Genomic DNA, 16,263 nt, shown 5'->3' on the forward strand with positions numbered 1-16,263 from the left:
CTCAGGTGAAAGAAACCCTCTGTGCCTTTTCTCCATAGCATAAATTTGCACAGTAACAGTATGTTTTTTTTGTTTTTTTTTTAACATCGTCTAGGCTTAAGATGTATTAAGTAACATCATGTTTGCATAATTCTGTACAGTTGCGAGGGTGTTGCATTAGTATGATGACATGGTTGTTCGCAATTTTTTAAAAGACTGCACTGAGAGCACAGACTGATGTTTTACCCACCTTCAGGTTTTATTTTGATGTTAAAGGGATATTTCTATTCTTTTTTTTTAATGGTAACTTTTAACTTAAATTTGTGAAGTAAATTATTGTAAATAATATATACTAACAATGTATTAATAAATAAAGTGTAATTAAATTATTTATTAATAATATTTTTTTCTTGCATTTTTATGCAAAGGAAGTTATTGTCATACCTATATAATTATATAGGTTCATAATACAATTCCACTGCTGGCAAAAGGGACCCTGCTGGTGAATGAAATGTCACTTATGAGCGGTGTGGAGATATTTGAATGAATAACACTGTTTGTAGAGAGCAGAACTCATGGTTGTCCACCCACACATCCCACAGAGACAGGCATTGTTGTGACTTAAGTTGATCAGTGCTGTGTTTACATGCCAGCTGCAGTGCTGTGCTTGACTCAAGGAGGTCAGACTACAGCCCTGTTGAGTGTAAATAATATAAATCCCAGCGGCTCAGTATAGGAATAAATGTATTCTGAAATCCTTTTATTTTGATCAGTTCAGTTCAGTTATATGCATTTAGTAAGTACGATTGGCAAAGATGATCCAGACATATTAATATGGTCATATTTTGCTTAATCTTTTGAGACATAAGTTTGTATTATGTAATGTTCAGCATTTAAACCTGCTTCTTCTGTGAAACAAAGGCACTTTTTAAAGCTAGCCTATGTAACAAAATGTTATTAATTAGAGAGTGGGGAATGGGGAAAAAATATTATGCTGGATATCTATACTGATATGGATTGGGTAATGTGTTAGGAACGAAAGGATGCCACATCGTTTGATAGAAATGAAAATTATCAACCTACAGAGGGCTGAATTCAAAGACAGCCCGAAAATCAAAGTGAAAAAATTATGCAGCAGGCTAGTCCATTTTGCTGAAATTTCATTGCAGCAAGTATTTTGTATGACCCCCATGTGCTTGTATGCATCCCTGACAACATTGGGGCATGCTCCTAATGAGACAACGGGTGGTGTCCTTGGGTACTTCTTCCCAGATCTGGACCAGGACATCACTGAGCTCCTGGACAGTCTGAGGTGTTGGATGGGCCGAACCATATTGTCCCAGAGGTTTTCTTTTGGATTTAGGTCAGACGAGCGTGGGGGCCATTCAATGGTATCAGTTCCTTCATCCCCCAGGAACTGCCTGCAAACTCATTAGGCCGGGCATTGTCGTGCACCAGTGGAGGACCTGCAAATTCTGGTGTTCAATGGCAAATGCCAGTTGAGCTCCACAGTGCCGGGCAGTGAGCACAGGGCCCACTAGAGGACGTGGGCCCTCAGGCCACCCTCATGAAGTCTGTTTCTGATTGTTTGGTCAGAGACATTCACACCAGTGGCCTGCTGGAGGTCATTTTGTAATGCTCTGGCATTGCTTATCCTTTTCCTCCTCGCACAAAGAAGCAGATACCCGTCTGGCTGATGGGTTAAGGACCTTATACGGCCCTGTCCAAGGTAACCCTGTCCAGAGTAACTGCCTGTCTCCTAGAATCTCCTCCATGCTCTTGAGACTGTGCTGGGAGACGCAGCAAACCTTTTGGCAATGGCATGTATTGATGTGCCATCCTGGAGGAGTTGGACTGCCTGTGCAACCTCTGTAGGGTCCAGGTATCGCCTCATGCTACCAGTAGTGATACTGACCCTAGCCAAATCCAAAACTAGTAAAAAGAAAATAGTCAGAAAAGATGAGTAGGGAAAAATATGTCAGTGGCCTCCACCTGTAGAACCATGCCTATTTTGAGGGTTGTCTCATTGTTGCCCATCTAGTGCACCTGTTGTTAATTTCATTAACATCAAAGCAGCTGAAACTGATTAACAACCCCCTCTGCTACTTAACTGACCAGATCAACATCCCAGGAGTTTAAATGACTTGATGCTATACTCTGATTAAAAAGTGTTCCTTTATTTTTTTGATTTGAGCAGTGTAATAATTAGACCTGCATGTCATATGAAATTGTGTGTTACATCATATTCGTACACAAAGCAAAGTGAATTCAGCTGTGGTTAGTGTGAATCTGAATGTTTATCTGTCATAAGGAATGAGAAAAATGGACGGTGATGATGATGATGATAATGTTCAAAATGGCAAACTCCTGGGAATCACTTGTTGTAAAAACAACAACAACAACAAAAGTAATTTTAAATCTGCTCTCGATCTATGTCTGATCTATATCTGTGCTTCAAACAGCATTCAAGGAGCATAACCGAAACACAAACAAAGCAATGTTCTACAAGATGCATGCAGTTTTATTTTTAAACTAGAGGGCATAAGTACGTAAGTTACTGTAGCTTGAAATTAATTATATATTTAATTTGCGGGTATTTTTTATTATAGATGTAATGTTTTTTAATGTCTTTGAAAGAACATTGAATATTCTCACTATTTTTGACCTTCCCAGCCTCCACTTCATAGTCTTTGACACGGAAGTAGACCATGACATTCTGAAGGTTTGGGATGGACTAGCGGAGAGTGGAATTCTGCTGAAAGAGTGGAGTGGGTCGCTTTTACCCGAGGACACTCACAGTACCTTCAACATCCTCACACTTCAGTTTGACAGCGATTACTTCATTAGCAAGTCTGGTTTCTCCATCCAGTTCTCTAGTATGTATCATCTTCTCCGTGATTGTGTTTAGAACAGCATACTAGCATATTGCTCTTAGTTAATCTTTGCAGTATGCATACTGTACACTGTATGCAACTTTTCAATGTGCATGGTGACGGGAATTCCATTATCAACATTTGTGTGCAGTACAACCTAGCATGCTGCACTGAAAACTCAGTTCTACAGTGTAGTGCACACACATTGACTTTCAGTACTGGAAGTATTAACGTATTAGAGTATTAAAAGCCAAGTAATGTTGTATCAGCATGCTATTCTTCCTTGGCTCTTTTTTTATTTTTTTTAAATGAAAATAATAAATACAATAGTGTTTGCTGTGCAGCATCCAGTAAGTAATAAGCTACTGTTCTACCAAAGCCTTTTTCTCATGTTAATTTCCTCAGATCTGTTCTTATGTTTATGTACAATACAATGTTTATGTATTTTTAAATGGTTATGGAGCATGTGTTTGTTGAGAGCAGAAACCGTTGCGTATTTTATTTGACTTTTTGACAGTAATGTGATATGATTGATGAAATATAATTAAATTAAAATCTCCATAAACATGAGTTTAACACCATCACATACTGTATGTGAGCTGCTGTGCGACTGTGCATATTTAGTCAAGAACAGAAGTCCGTTTTCTCATGAATAAGTGATTTTCCGCTCTCTCTAATGTCTCACTGATCCACAGCTGATTCAAAATTTATCTTTTTATTTCAGCTACAGTTGCCACGACCTGCAACGACCCAGGGACCCCTCAAAATGGAACACGCTACGGAGACAGCAGGGAGCCTGGCGACACCATTTCCTTTCAGTGTGACCCTGGATACCAGATTCAAGGAGTGTCTGAAATCACTTGCGTTCAGCTCAACAGCCGATTTTTCTGGCAGCCGGACCCACCCACATGCATCGGTGAGATCAAAATTGACTATGTACTTTTTAGTTTTCTTACAAGAAAACTAAATATTGAGAAAATCACCTTTAAAATTCTTCAAATAATGTTCTTAACAATTTATATTACTAATCAAAAAGGGAATTTTACAAAATATATTAATGGAACATGATCTTTACCTAATTTCCTAATGATTTTTGCCATAAAAGAAAAATCAATAATTTTGACCCATACAATGTATTTTTGGCTATTGCTACAAATAAACCCCAGCGACTTAAGACTGGTTTTGTGGTCCAGGGTCACATATATGCTGTTAAATACATTCCTTTATTTTAAGTGAAACATTAATATAAATTACAGCTGTCAATGCAATAAAGGGGTCATGAGCCACATTTTTATTATTTTATATTTTTCTTTGAGGTTTACTTATAATGTCAGTGTATCATAATTTATAAGTAATATTCTATTTTATATCCTGTTTTGAGCCTCTTTTTTTTTTTTCTATAGCAAGTAAATGCCCACTTCTTTGAGTGGCTAACAGTTTCGCTTACGTGACACTCTGAAAACAACATGGATTATTTAGATTAAAACGTATAAATACTCAGTAGATATCAAACGGTGTGGAGCAGACAATGCAATAGTGGTAAAAACCTGCAGTAAGACTTTAGTGTAGGGACCAGTTCTTACTATTAACTAGTTGCTTATTAACATGCCTATTATTAACATATTGGCTGCTTATTTGTATTTATGAAGCACATATTCTGCATGACCATATTCTACATCCCTAATCCTACCCAATACTTAAACTTAACAGATACCTTACTAACTATTAATAAGCAGCAAATTAGGAGATTATTGAGGCAAAATTCATAGTTAATGGTTTGTTAATAGTGAGAATTGAACCTTAAAATAAAGTGTGACCAAACAGGCTTACTCACCTTTATGTGTTACGACATTACTGCAGGATCCAATACAGTCAGACTCGGCACTGCATCATCTTTTACTTTCAGTCTCTCTGAAAAGCCTGCATCATACTGTCTTGTTTAAAAATGAATTTGTTATAATGTACAGCGAACAAACAAACAAACAAACAAACAGTGTTTCACTAAACTAGAGCTCTTTCCTAATTTTACCCGTGTTTACACTGGAAGGGACTATAGACAACAGAATTGTAAAATCCCATTATAATCTGCGATTCTGTCTATACTGGATACACCATGGATTGACTCTACAAACCATTGGCGGTAAATTGATGTCCTGCTCTATTTCTGACATACTTCAAGCATTCACACTGCTTCTGACATGAAGAGAAATGGATTTGCGATATGACACAACAATATTCGCATCTGCAATGATGTAGAAGCAGGTGGTGATCTTCTCCTGCAGAGGCAGGCTTTTGCCACACTATTACATCATAGTGGTACATTCCAAAACAAGTCGTTTTCTGAGCTTTAGACATATGATAACATGACATTGGATTTAAATGTAAATTCTGCAACAGACAGCCCGTTGTGAAAGTGTTCAGACCTCTTCATTTTTCTGCACACATTTTATTATGTTGCAACCTCATGCTAAAATTATTTTAATTATTATTATTATTATTTTTAATTAAATTTAACTATAGACCCCATAATTAATTACATTGCATAAGTATGCTTGATCTAAGGAACATTCAAGTTTCTCTGGGTCATCTTTAAGATGTTTCTGCACTTTGATTGCAGTCCATCTGCTGCAAATTCATTTGACTGGACATGTTTTGGAAAGACACACTATATAGCAGTCTATATAAGGTATATCATGTATTTTTAAGGTATAAGAGGTCTAATGCATATCAGAGCAAAAACCAAAGCCAAATTATGGCTAAGTGGCCTCTACTCAGGATATGACACATGAAAACCTGCTTGAAATTCGCAAGAGTGCCTAAAGGACTCTCAGACTATGAGAAACAAGATTCTCTGGTCTGATGAACCTCAATTCCAAGTGTCATGTCTGGAGAAAACCAAGCACTGCTTATCACCAGTGAAGCATGGTGGTGACCTACCCAGGCTTATTTGAAATACGTGCTTCTTCCTACATTTCTGCAAAACTCAAAAGTACCTATACGAATTGCTGTAGTTTCTAGGTGAAATTAGCAATACAGGCAGTAAAACTCACAAAGTATGATTATAGGGCCAGAGTTTTGATTAAGAAAGCTTAATTTTTGCACGATTAGTCGCACAATATTATGTTATGACCTCAAAACAAGTTTAACATAATGTGAATACTGATACTTTTGAATATTAGCATCACAGCTTCAAATGTATGGATTTTCTAATGCAGTTGGTTTGTACATGTGATATGACATTGCACTTGTGATGTGAAGCGCTCTGGTACGAATCTTGTGAAACTACGGTTCGACAAAACAGCTCAAACCTGCATATAAAGAAATTAAGCTGGAATGGCTGCATCAGCGAATGTGTTTTTATAAAACTTTGCATTTGTTAACACTGTCAGGTAGGTTTAGGGTTGGATTTGGTGTAGGAGGAATGTTATTTTCCAACACGATAGATCATTAACCTTTTAGCAACACTTCTGGACATTTGAATTCTGAACTGCCGCAATACGTACCTAAACCAACGTAATATAAAAGCAGTGATGTGTGCCTGTACCAATTTAATAAATGCATGTCATGGTCACGTATTGAATGTGCATTTTAGCGCCACATACAGGACTTTTGATTTTGAAACTGATGTAAAATGTGCAGTAACAATGCTATCTCACAGCCAATTCTTACGTATTTTACGAGGTGGCTAATTCGTACGACCTCACTCATATGATTTTGTATGATTTCTGTGACGGTTAAGTTTAGGGGCGGGTTAGGTATGGTTCTTTTTTATGAATTCCTACAAATTTGCCACTTTGTAAAACATAAGATTTTTCACAAACCGTATGAATTTGTATGATTAAGGTTGTACGAATTCGTACGAATTAGCCACCTTGTCAAAATGTATGAATTGCCGTGAGATTGGGTTGACAGTATGTCATATCTTTGCTGCAGAAACGTTGCCACAAGCATGTATTTCAAATGTGCTTGGGTTGATGGTGACTGTACTCCATGATGCTGTGGGGGAAGCATTGGAACTGGTCATTGTATAAGGAAACCTAAACACAGCAAAGTACAGAAATATCCTTAACGAAAGCCTGGTCAAGAATGACCTTAGACTGAACTGAAGGTTCACCATCCAGTAGGACAATGACTCTAAGCAAAAGCCAAAACAATGCAAAGGTAGCTTAGGCATGACTCTGTGAATGTCCTTGAGAGGCTCAGCCAGACCCCAGACTTCTCTTGAGAAAACTGAAAATGGCTATCTACTGATGGTCTCTATCCAGCCTGAGAGAACTTAATACTTTCACAACGCAATCTATATCAAAATCTTAAACCATCACTGTACCATTGTACCACCACAGTACTTGTTTTGTAACTCTACTCAGTTCTCCACTACCAAACATAAAGTCATAGCAACTGTTTTTAGTGTTAATGTCTTTATCCAGTGGTATTCTAGGAGAGATTTAAGAGAGATACATATTAGCTCAGCATTATACGGAAAAGTAGAGCTGTCTCACCCACTGCATTACAAAGTTGCTTTTTATATTATTACCATGACCTTCTCTTAGACCTCCAGTATTTTTCTTCTTCTTTTCTCTCTTTTTTTTTTTTCCTTTTTTCTCAGTCAGCCAGTATGCTCTGCACCTTCTAAGCATGCTAAAGAATAGCTTTTTTTCTCCAGTGTCCCTATTGACTTTTTTTTTTTAAGTCATGCATGCCGGTTGCCATGAAGTTTTACAAGGTCCTCTCGGGTTCAGGAAGCAAAAATCCTATTCATCTTCTCCGTAGAGAAATTGATTTTTAATGATAATATTTAAACTGTTCAAGGCAGACCTAGCATGAGCTCAAAAGTTGTTAAGCCTTCATTAAGCAAAAAAAAAGTTGAAATGCTAAATGTTACCCATAATTCTGAAGGGAAATCCACCAATCAGAAAAGTCACTGTTTCCAAGAAAGATGCAATCGGACTCTGCCCACAATCTCAGGGACAGATTAATGCATTGACCTACCGGGCACGTGCCCAGGGCACTAGACTAGAGGAGGGCCCAACTGTAATACCCTGAATAGACTGAAGTCAGTTATAATGTTCTTTGATAATGTAAATATTCATTGCTTTCTTTCTGTGCAATGAAAGTTTTATAATTAGTAACTTACAGTGTTTTTATTAAATTCACGGTAATACAAAGTAAGTCATATTAAAAATATTGTATACCCATTTCTGGTACAAGTAAAAAGATGGGTTCTATGCGTAGTTAATAGATTACACTAACATTAGGCTACTTGCTCACTGCCCATTATAGATCAACTAACATGATCCATAAAGGTGCAAAATGCACTTACTTATATTTGAGAACTGAAATATTTCGTTTGGGAATAGGGCTTTTTGGAATATAAAAGGAACACAATTTCAACCGAAGGGGGCCTTTAATTGGTCTGTGCCCAGGGCACTGCGGCATCATAATCTGTCTCTGTATGGTACTCTGTACTCTTACAACATTTTTATTTTTGTATATATTATCTGTCTTATTTTACACATTGGGCAGTAACTTGGTCAGTAGTTTTAAAGTGTATTGATGATTTATTTATTTAGTTAGTTTTTTGCAATGCTTCATGGGACTTGATTCATTCTGTCATCAAATACATTAAGTACAGTTTTATAGTAATATTCATACAAGATACAATATTTTTTAAAGTTGTAATCTCAGAGCTTGTTGATTTGGTTCATGGCTTAGACTATTTTTATTGAAAAATTGTTTTAGATGCTTGGAGAAATATTTCCAGAGCCAAAGCCAGCAAAAATGGGCAGGTCCTATTATAATAGTGCTGCTCAGTGCCAAGCATCAAGTACCGTTTTTTTTTTTTTTTTGTCAACGTAGTCAGTATATCAATGATTGTTTCTCCGAACAATACATACCCTTCACATCTACAATTCTCTTAGATGGTTGGGTAATAAAGTCCTGCCTAATCTCCTTTGCAATTCATCTTAGTTTCATTTATTGATTATTATCATTTAATGTTGTGGGATGTAGTTGTACTGCTATGTTAACCAATAATGAGCTCAAGAGAAATCATTCTGTAATCAGACTGCTGTAACATTGTTTATTTTTACTGTGTTGAAGGATCACATTAAATAATCTCTCGTCCTCACTCACCTTGTTATGACAGCTACCTGCGGGGGCAATGTGACAGGGCCTGCTGGGGTAATTCTATCACCCAACTATCCCCAACCCTACCCACCAGGAAAAGAGTGTGACTGGCGGATAAAAGTCAACCCTGACTTTGTCATCGCTTTAATCTTCAAAAGGTAATGTGCTCATACAGCGTTGAGTGCCTCTCACTCTCATGACACCCGAAGGGGTGTAACATCTTTTACGGGGTTATGCACCATTCACAACTGAATTTTTAAACTCCAGTTTCCATAAATTTGAAGTGTATTTGAGCATATTTAGCCTGATTTTAATTGTAAAATGGGGCTGTGAATTAAGAAATTAAATTTCCCCTGCTCTTTTGACATATAGTTTATTGTGCTACAAAAATATACTTCAAGATTCAGAACTCAAACCTTCCTCATTACTCCAAAAATGGCTTTAATTGAAACCAAGCTGCCAAAATGATTTGTTTCGTACTTTCTCCTTTTTATTACACAAATACGTTTGCACAAGACTCCCTGCACAAGCATAGATCAACGCCTACTCCTTCATAATTGCCTCTTTGGCCTAGGGATATGCCTGAATAGTGAATCTGTATTCGGAAGGACATGGAAAACGAATGACATGTTCTATGGAGCCACTAAAGGGACATGTTTAGCTGCTTGCTAGCAGTAGCCTATTACAATTATTACAATAGATAAATTTTCACTTACCACTTAAACAGAGTAAGGAGAGATGACTGATAGGATGATGGCGAATGATTTGCAGATCCTAAGCACCAATGACAACCATCTAATCCTGTAAAATATATGGTAATTGCTGCAGCTCCGTAATAAACACAGAGTGTGTGTGATCACAAATCTCAAAAGTGAAAGTAAAGCGAGCACGCATTGAAGATGGTCTGCATATTAATAGTGGCTCCCTGATGCCCGCAATTTATGACAGTATAATTACCCAATGATATAATTGCATGAAAAAAGTATTGAAATATATTATTTCCTCCTATCTCATATTTATTCCCTTTAGGGGTTCTGTAGTATACGTGATTTCCTTGTCTTTTACGGTATTCAGGTTCGGGCACATCTCTGTTTGGCCCATCCATGCACCAACAGGAGAAAAAATGTAAAAAGCATCACTGGACTAAAAATACCATTACCGTCCATTACCGTGCATTTTATTGTTTCCAGTGAAAGCACTTGTGAGAGTGCAAATTTTAAAATGCAGTTGCAAAATCATTGCATTCGCACACTCAACAGACATGATACAGTGCTCAGCATTACAACCTTTAATGCAATGGGAGTAGATCTAAATACAATACTATAATCAGCCCTTCCATCAAATAGTTAATCTCTGCAGGTGTACTAGCAAAAAACATACTAAAGGTTTTCAAAAGAGTTCCTCATATAATACATCTTATTTTATATACAAATATGTCACCTAATCATAGCAGTGGGCATTTACATTGATATATGCTTTATAAATATATGTGCTTTATATGTGCTTTATAAATACTAATAAACAGCCAATATGGTGGTAATATGCATGCTAATGAGCAAATAATAATAGTTAATAGTGAGAATTGGTGGTGACACTTTAGTATAGGGAACAATTCTCACTATTAATTAGTTGCTTATTATCATACCAGTTATCAACATATTGGCTGTTTATTAGTGCTTACAAAGCACATATTCTGCATGACCATATTTTACATCCTTAGTCCTACCCAATACCTAAACTTAACAACTACCTTACTAACTATTAGTAAGCAGCAAATTTGGAGTTTATTGAGGCAAACATCATAGTTAATGGCTTGTTAAAGTGAAAATTGCACTTGCAAAAAAAAAGGTGTGACCGAATTGGTCCCTAAAGTGTTACATTTAAAAACATTTAAATCAGAGAGGCAAAATCAGGGTAGCGATTTTTTTATTTCTAAATTCTGTCAGTTTTACCAATATTATAAGTGCAGGAAACATAAAATAATAATACTAATTAATAATAATAATAATAATAATGTTGTTATTATTATTATTATTATCATTATCATTTGCTTTTAATTCACAGAAATTTCATTATATTTAATACATTTCCCAGAATACTCTAATTTACCCTAAAATCTTCAGACTGCATAGAGCAGGTTTAGAAGATGAAAACCTGAAACAGAATTTCTAAGAAGCTAATGATTGTTTTTTTTTTGTTTTTTTTTTGTATTTAGGGGTGGAAATGCATCAGTGTCGAAACATATTATGAAATCAAATCACTGCAGTTTATTATGAGTGTCATGTATCTGAGCCCTCGCAAACAAATCCACAATCACAATCATCAACTCACATACTTGAATCTTTAGAATGATTATGACTCTGATTGCTTATGTTTCACTCAGCCAATATTATCACGACTTCATGGACTTCCATTATAATACAGACCTAAAAGAAAGAAGGATTTACTTCTAGAAACTAGTGGGCTTCTGAAAAAGCAGATTACGCAAGGATGTATGGGATGCAGTGCTTTTCTGGATTAATATCCTTATTTATTAAAATAAATTATCTTCAAAAAATATTTATTTATTTATTCTTTCATTTATTTACTTACTTGTAATCAATAAAATAAAATAAAAATTGCCTTTACATTTTTTGTATGCTTTATATCATATCAGTACATAATATTAGAAAGTTTTAGAAAGATGAATTTACATATTTTATTAAAACATTTTTAAACATGAAAACCAAGTCTAAGCAAAACTCAGCTGACCAGCTATATGATATTGCAGTTTAAAGGGAAAGCTTTGGCTAAGTGGAGATATAACTCTCTGAACTATGCATTTGATTTGTTACCATGCTACACATAACGTTTAAATGCAGTAGACCAACCTCTAAAACTTAACATATGCTTGAATTTTGTACAAGGGTTTTACAAAGTCTATTTTAGATTTATATAAAACTAATGGCTTTAAATTTAGTACATCAGTTGTACAATATGCATAATGCCTCACAACCTATGCTGCATTACATTTGTATTCGGAAGTTGGAAATTCCAGGTTCCCAGTAAGAACTTAATATATTGTTTATTAGGACTTATGTTTGTCTGTGTCTCAGTAAACTCAGTGGTGCAAACAGTACTACCCAACCTCTTTTGCGGACTTGATACGCATTATCTGCGCAAAATACTATTTTTATGTGTTCTTAATTGACTGCTGTTGGTAATAATGGACAAATCCATCTTGGTTTTCTGACTTCTCTACTGGAACATGGTCCACTTGTGTGTGATGTCATTCCCAGCTCCGACATCCAACTTCCGAGTTAAATTTAGCGTAGCATGAATGTGAATATATAGTAATCTCTAATTCTTTCTCCATTTGTTGTGCAGTTTTAACATGGAGCCCAGCTATGATTTCCTCCACATCTATGAGGGTGAGGACTCCAATGGACCCCTGATAATCAGTCTGCAGGGCAATCAGGTTCCTGAGCGCATCGAGAGCAGTGGAAACAGCCTTTTTCTGGCCTTCCGCAGTGATGCCTCCCTGGGGATGTCTGGTTTTGCCATCGAATATAAAGGCAAGTTTCACCTCGCAGGTGTATGTTTTTTTTTTTTTCCCTTGAGGGCAAGACTGGGGAAATGAGTGAAGTGCAACCACTGGGTCAGTGTTCACTTTCAGACTGCATTTAAGGAGTGAGTGTCATGATAGCATGTGAGATAATCAAAATGATAGGGAAATGGAGGAAGGAGGGAATGTGCTTAACTGCTGTGAAAGTGCAAAAAAACTTTGCAGTTCTAAAAATAGGCAACACATAATTTCTTGTTTCCTCCTTTTATATTTGGAGTGACATATGACCTAGAGATGTTCTTGATAGGTTTTGCTTAAACTTCATTATTCTCTTGGCTATAAAGGTATTTTCTTTTTAGGAATGTCAGATAAAGCTGATGGACCCTGCAATAATTAGATTTACTTTCCTCTAAAATGAGTAACAGTGGATTTTTGTCTTGTATGTGGACTGTAAAGGTGGATAACATATCTAAATTATCTATGAACTGTGTCTTGGATAGAATTAGGTTCAGCACGACAATAGCTAATGTTGAGCAGTTCTTCTGTAACTTACAAATTCAAGTAAGGATTCATCAATACTGTAACACCCATTAACCACTGATCCTGATGACTTAGACGGTGTTTCAGTAATGCCACGCCCCTTGCCAAAGCAGCAAATTCAGTCTGCTCCGTTATAGTTAAGGATATATTAAGGTATAATTGACCCTACAGTAGTCCTATCATCAGCCTGCGAGACCACCCATACATGATATTATCGTGCTAATTTATTTAATTATGTACATACTTAGTTTCATTGCCCAAAACCAGCTCCAGCATAAGGCTAAAAGCAGCCTAATGTTTTTAATATGACTGAATTTGTATTTAACATGACAACAATTGAATAAAAACATTGTAAGTTACTAATTACAGTAATGCTATAAAGCTTATTCAAAAGGCAACTACAGAAAATAAGCAAAGTACATTATCAAAGAACATCATCACTGATTAGCCTAGTCTAGTGCAAGTGTATGCATTAAAAAAAAAAAAACACTCATGTTATAAGTAAAGCTATCTACATTGTATTATGAATAATTCTCTTACCACACACGGCATACATCTGCTGCGCCATTCCGACACGGTCACCAGAGATGATCGTCACTCTAGTCAGTGCTTGTGTTTACACCTGCTGTGCCTAGGCACGTGTTTTGACCCCCTATACTGCACACGTCTACGCCATGGCTCCAACGCAGCCACCGGAGCAGATTGCGGCCACTCTAATCAATGCTTGTGTTTATAAGGCTCGTTGAAGCATTCCAGAAGCGGCTCTCCACGCTGCATCACTAAAGTTAGGCTAATCCCTCACCTCGTCTCTACCCACCCCCCAACCATTCAAATTTCCGTAGGCGGGATTTATTTTAAATATATTCTAATGGGCCGCATTGTGACATCTTAACATCTGGGAAAAAACACTGTAGTCCAAAGGAGCCATTCGTTGTAGTTCTTGAAAAGGGATTTTTTAAAAAACAAAATATCTCCCTTTGGAGTGGACTTTGAGATTTGTAACTTTGTACATCTTTTTTTATGCCCAAACTGTTATGCCCCGTCTAGGGGTAAAGGACGCTACATGAAATGAGAGAGTGAAGCAAGGGATCTTTTTAGAAATTTGAATGATATAATGAAAAGAGTAAATTCCAGTACGCAGTATAAATATTTTGGGAAATCTCTTCGGGAGCTGACTCGGCCAAAAAAACAAACAAAACGGTCTTTTAAGAGTCCACTTTTCCCAAACCCTAACAAAAGAAAATAAAAATAAAAATACAGTATACTACCCTAACTCCCTAACCAAAAGGGGGTACAATAAACAAAAAAGGCGCCAGACTCCCTACCTTCCCAAGCTCTTACTATTTACACTTATATACAAATTGTTTACAATAAGCAAACAAACTTGAAAGGGGCAATCCACAGTGTCAGTAATCAGACAATGGGTCACAATACAAAACAGCTTCACTTTCTGAGAACAAACAATCAGAGGGTAAACTTAGTTAACTACACACAGCAACACCAAAGGAACACATCCTCACACGACCCCCCACAAAGGAACTGACATCAGGGCTTATAAGGTGTGTAGACTGCACCAATCAGGATGGTCTAGTCATCAGCCTGCAGGAACAAATCAGCAGATCCACTGGTTACAAACACTTCCAAAAGAAAGAAGAGACAAAATATAGGGTTGTATCACAAACATACACACCACACACTGACTAAAATTCAAAAAGTGAAAAAGCAAAATAGGACCCCTTTAAGACCCCACTGAATTCCAATTGCAAGGCTTTGTGGCTTTTAGCCCATATCTGATAGATTAGATCAGTATGCTGGTGTTTGACTTTTAAATACGTCTATCTCTTCCAGGAAACTGAACAAAAAGTACTGATGACTTGTCGTCTTCTAAGGGCATATGAAATTTGGTCTAGTACAATGCTTTCTGTGAGAATGTACCCTGTGTAGCAGTAACAAGTAGCAAATATTTAATCACGGATGGAAACTAAACAAGGATTTTGGATATTATCCCATATTCCTATTTCAGAAAGAAATACAACACAGCCACAGGTAGGAAAACTACTGTACGCTTGTGTAGCCATTTCATGGGGTCTTTACCAATACCGCCAGATTTTGGATGTACTTGTGCCATTGGAAGTTTGGCATGTGTACTATGTGTTTCCCAAAAGCATTGTTATAAAAACTGTGGTCACAATTTCCGTTGGTACCAACATATTTCAACATTGCATCACAAACATATGTGATTGGAACTACAGCTCTCGACCTGTGATTTGACGTATAATTTCTTGTACGACTTGAGAATTTAAAGAGATTATGCTCTTGTGCAAAATAAGCAAGCTAGCTTGCAGTACATTCTGTTTTTCATTCCAGTTAAATGTATATACACTTCAATCTATATATTTTAGCATATCTATAATCGACTCTTTTTTTTTTTTTTGACTGTGCGTGTACATACAATCACAGTAACCTAAGAGAGAACCCTTGATGAGTCGAACATTAAATAAAGCAAGATGCCAGGACGAACAATGAAGTTCAAGTTATCAGCTACCACTTTTGTTACAGCAGCATCTCAAAAATCTCAATTCAGTTAATTAGCATACGTTATTACTCAACTGTGTGCATGACATCATCAATGCGACCATGGTTGGGAAACAGTCATGACTGGCTAGTTAGTTTCCACAACGATGCATTGTATTATAGTAGTTAATCAGTGAGTGACAATGTTGTATGGTAAACACACCCCTGGAGTGCTAAATTCATGCATTAGTGAAAGAGCATATGTTAAATAATTCGCAAGGGTGCAACTTTCCTGTGATTAGTCAACATAAGCTCTTAAGTGGTATTGAGTTACATGTTGTGCTTCTATTCAGTAATACTATTAACCTTTCTCCGTGAATTTCTGGCAATATTCCCCACGGGAAGAGCAAGTTTTACTGATTCGCTCTTTGTAAATGCTCTTTTAAAAAGAATGTGAGTTTGTATTTTCAAAAATCAGGGCATGCGACAATGACAATACACCATCCCTAACGTGCTATACACCTCCCTGAAATCATTTCCACTCCCAGTGGCCCTTTTTATATGATGATTATGGTTGAGTAAAAGTACAGTTCATGGATTGTTGAATATTTTAATTGTAATTATTTTAATGGCAGCTCATTGCACAGTGTAGATGAACTCTGACTTCAACCTTTTGTCTTTGCTCCA

The 16,263-nt window shown here is 36.6% G+C and overlaps 1 protein-coding gene across 2 annotated transcripts in view; it reads left to right on the forward strand.

Moving 5' to 3' along the window:
- Positions 1–16,263, forward strand: part of csmd1a (CUB and Sushi multiple domains 1a) — a 500,785-nt gene that overhangs the window by 384,197 nt on the left and 100,325 nt on the right. For both annotated transcript variants that reach the window (XM_051125525.1, XM_051125526.1), the window contains exons 26-29: positions 2,653–2,855; positions 3,577–3,768; positions 8,998–9,136; positions 12,345–12,532. In XM_051125525.1, the coding sequence (XP_050981482.1) occupies positions 2,653–2,855; positions 3,577–3,768; positions 8,998–9,136; positions 12,345–12,532 (722 nt within the window). The remainder of the gene's footprint in view (positions 1–2,652; positions 2,856–3,576; positions 3,769–8,997; positions 9,137–12,344; positions 12,533–16,263) is intronic.

Source organism: Labeo rohita, chromosome 13, assembly GCF_022985175.1.
Source record: "Labeo rohita strain BAU-BD-2019 chromosome 13, IGBB_LRoh.1.0, whole genome shotgun sequence".
NCBI lineage: Eukaryota > Metazoa > Chordata > Actinopteri > Cypriniformes > Cyprinidae > Labeo > Labeo rohita.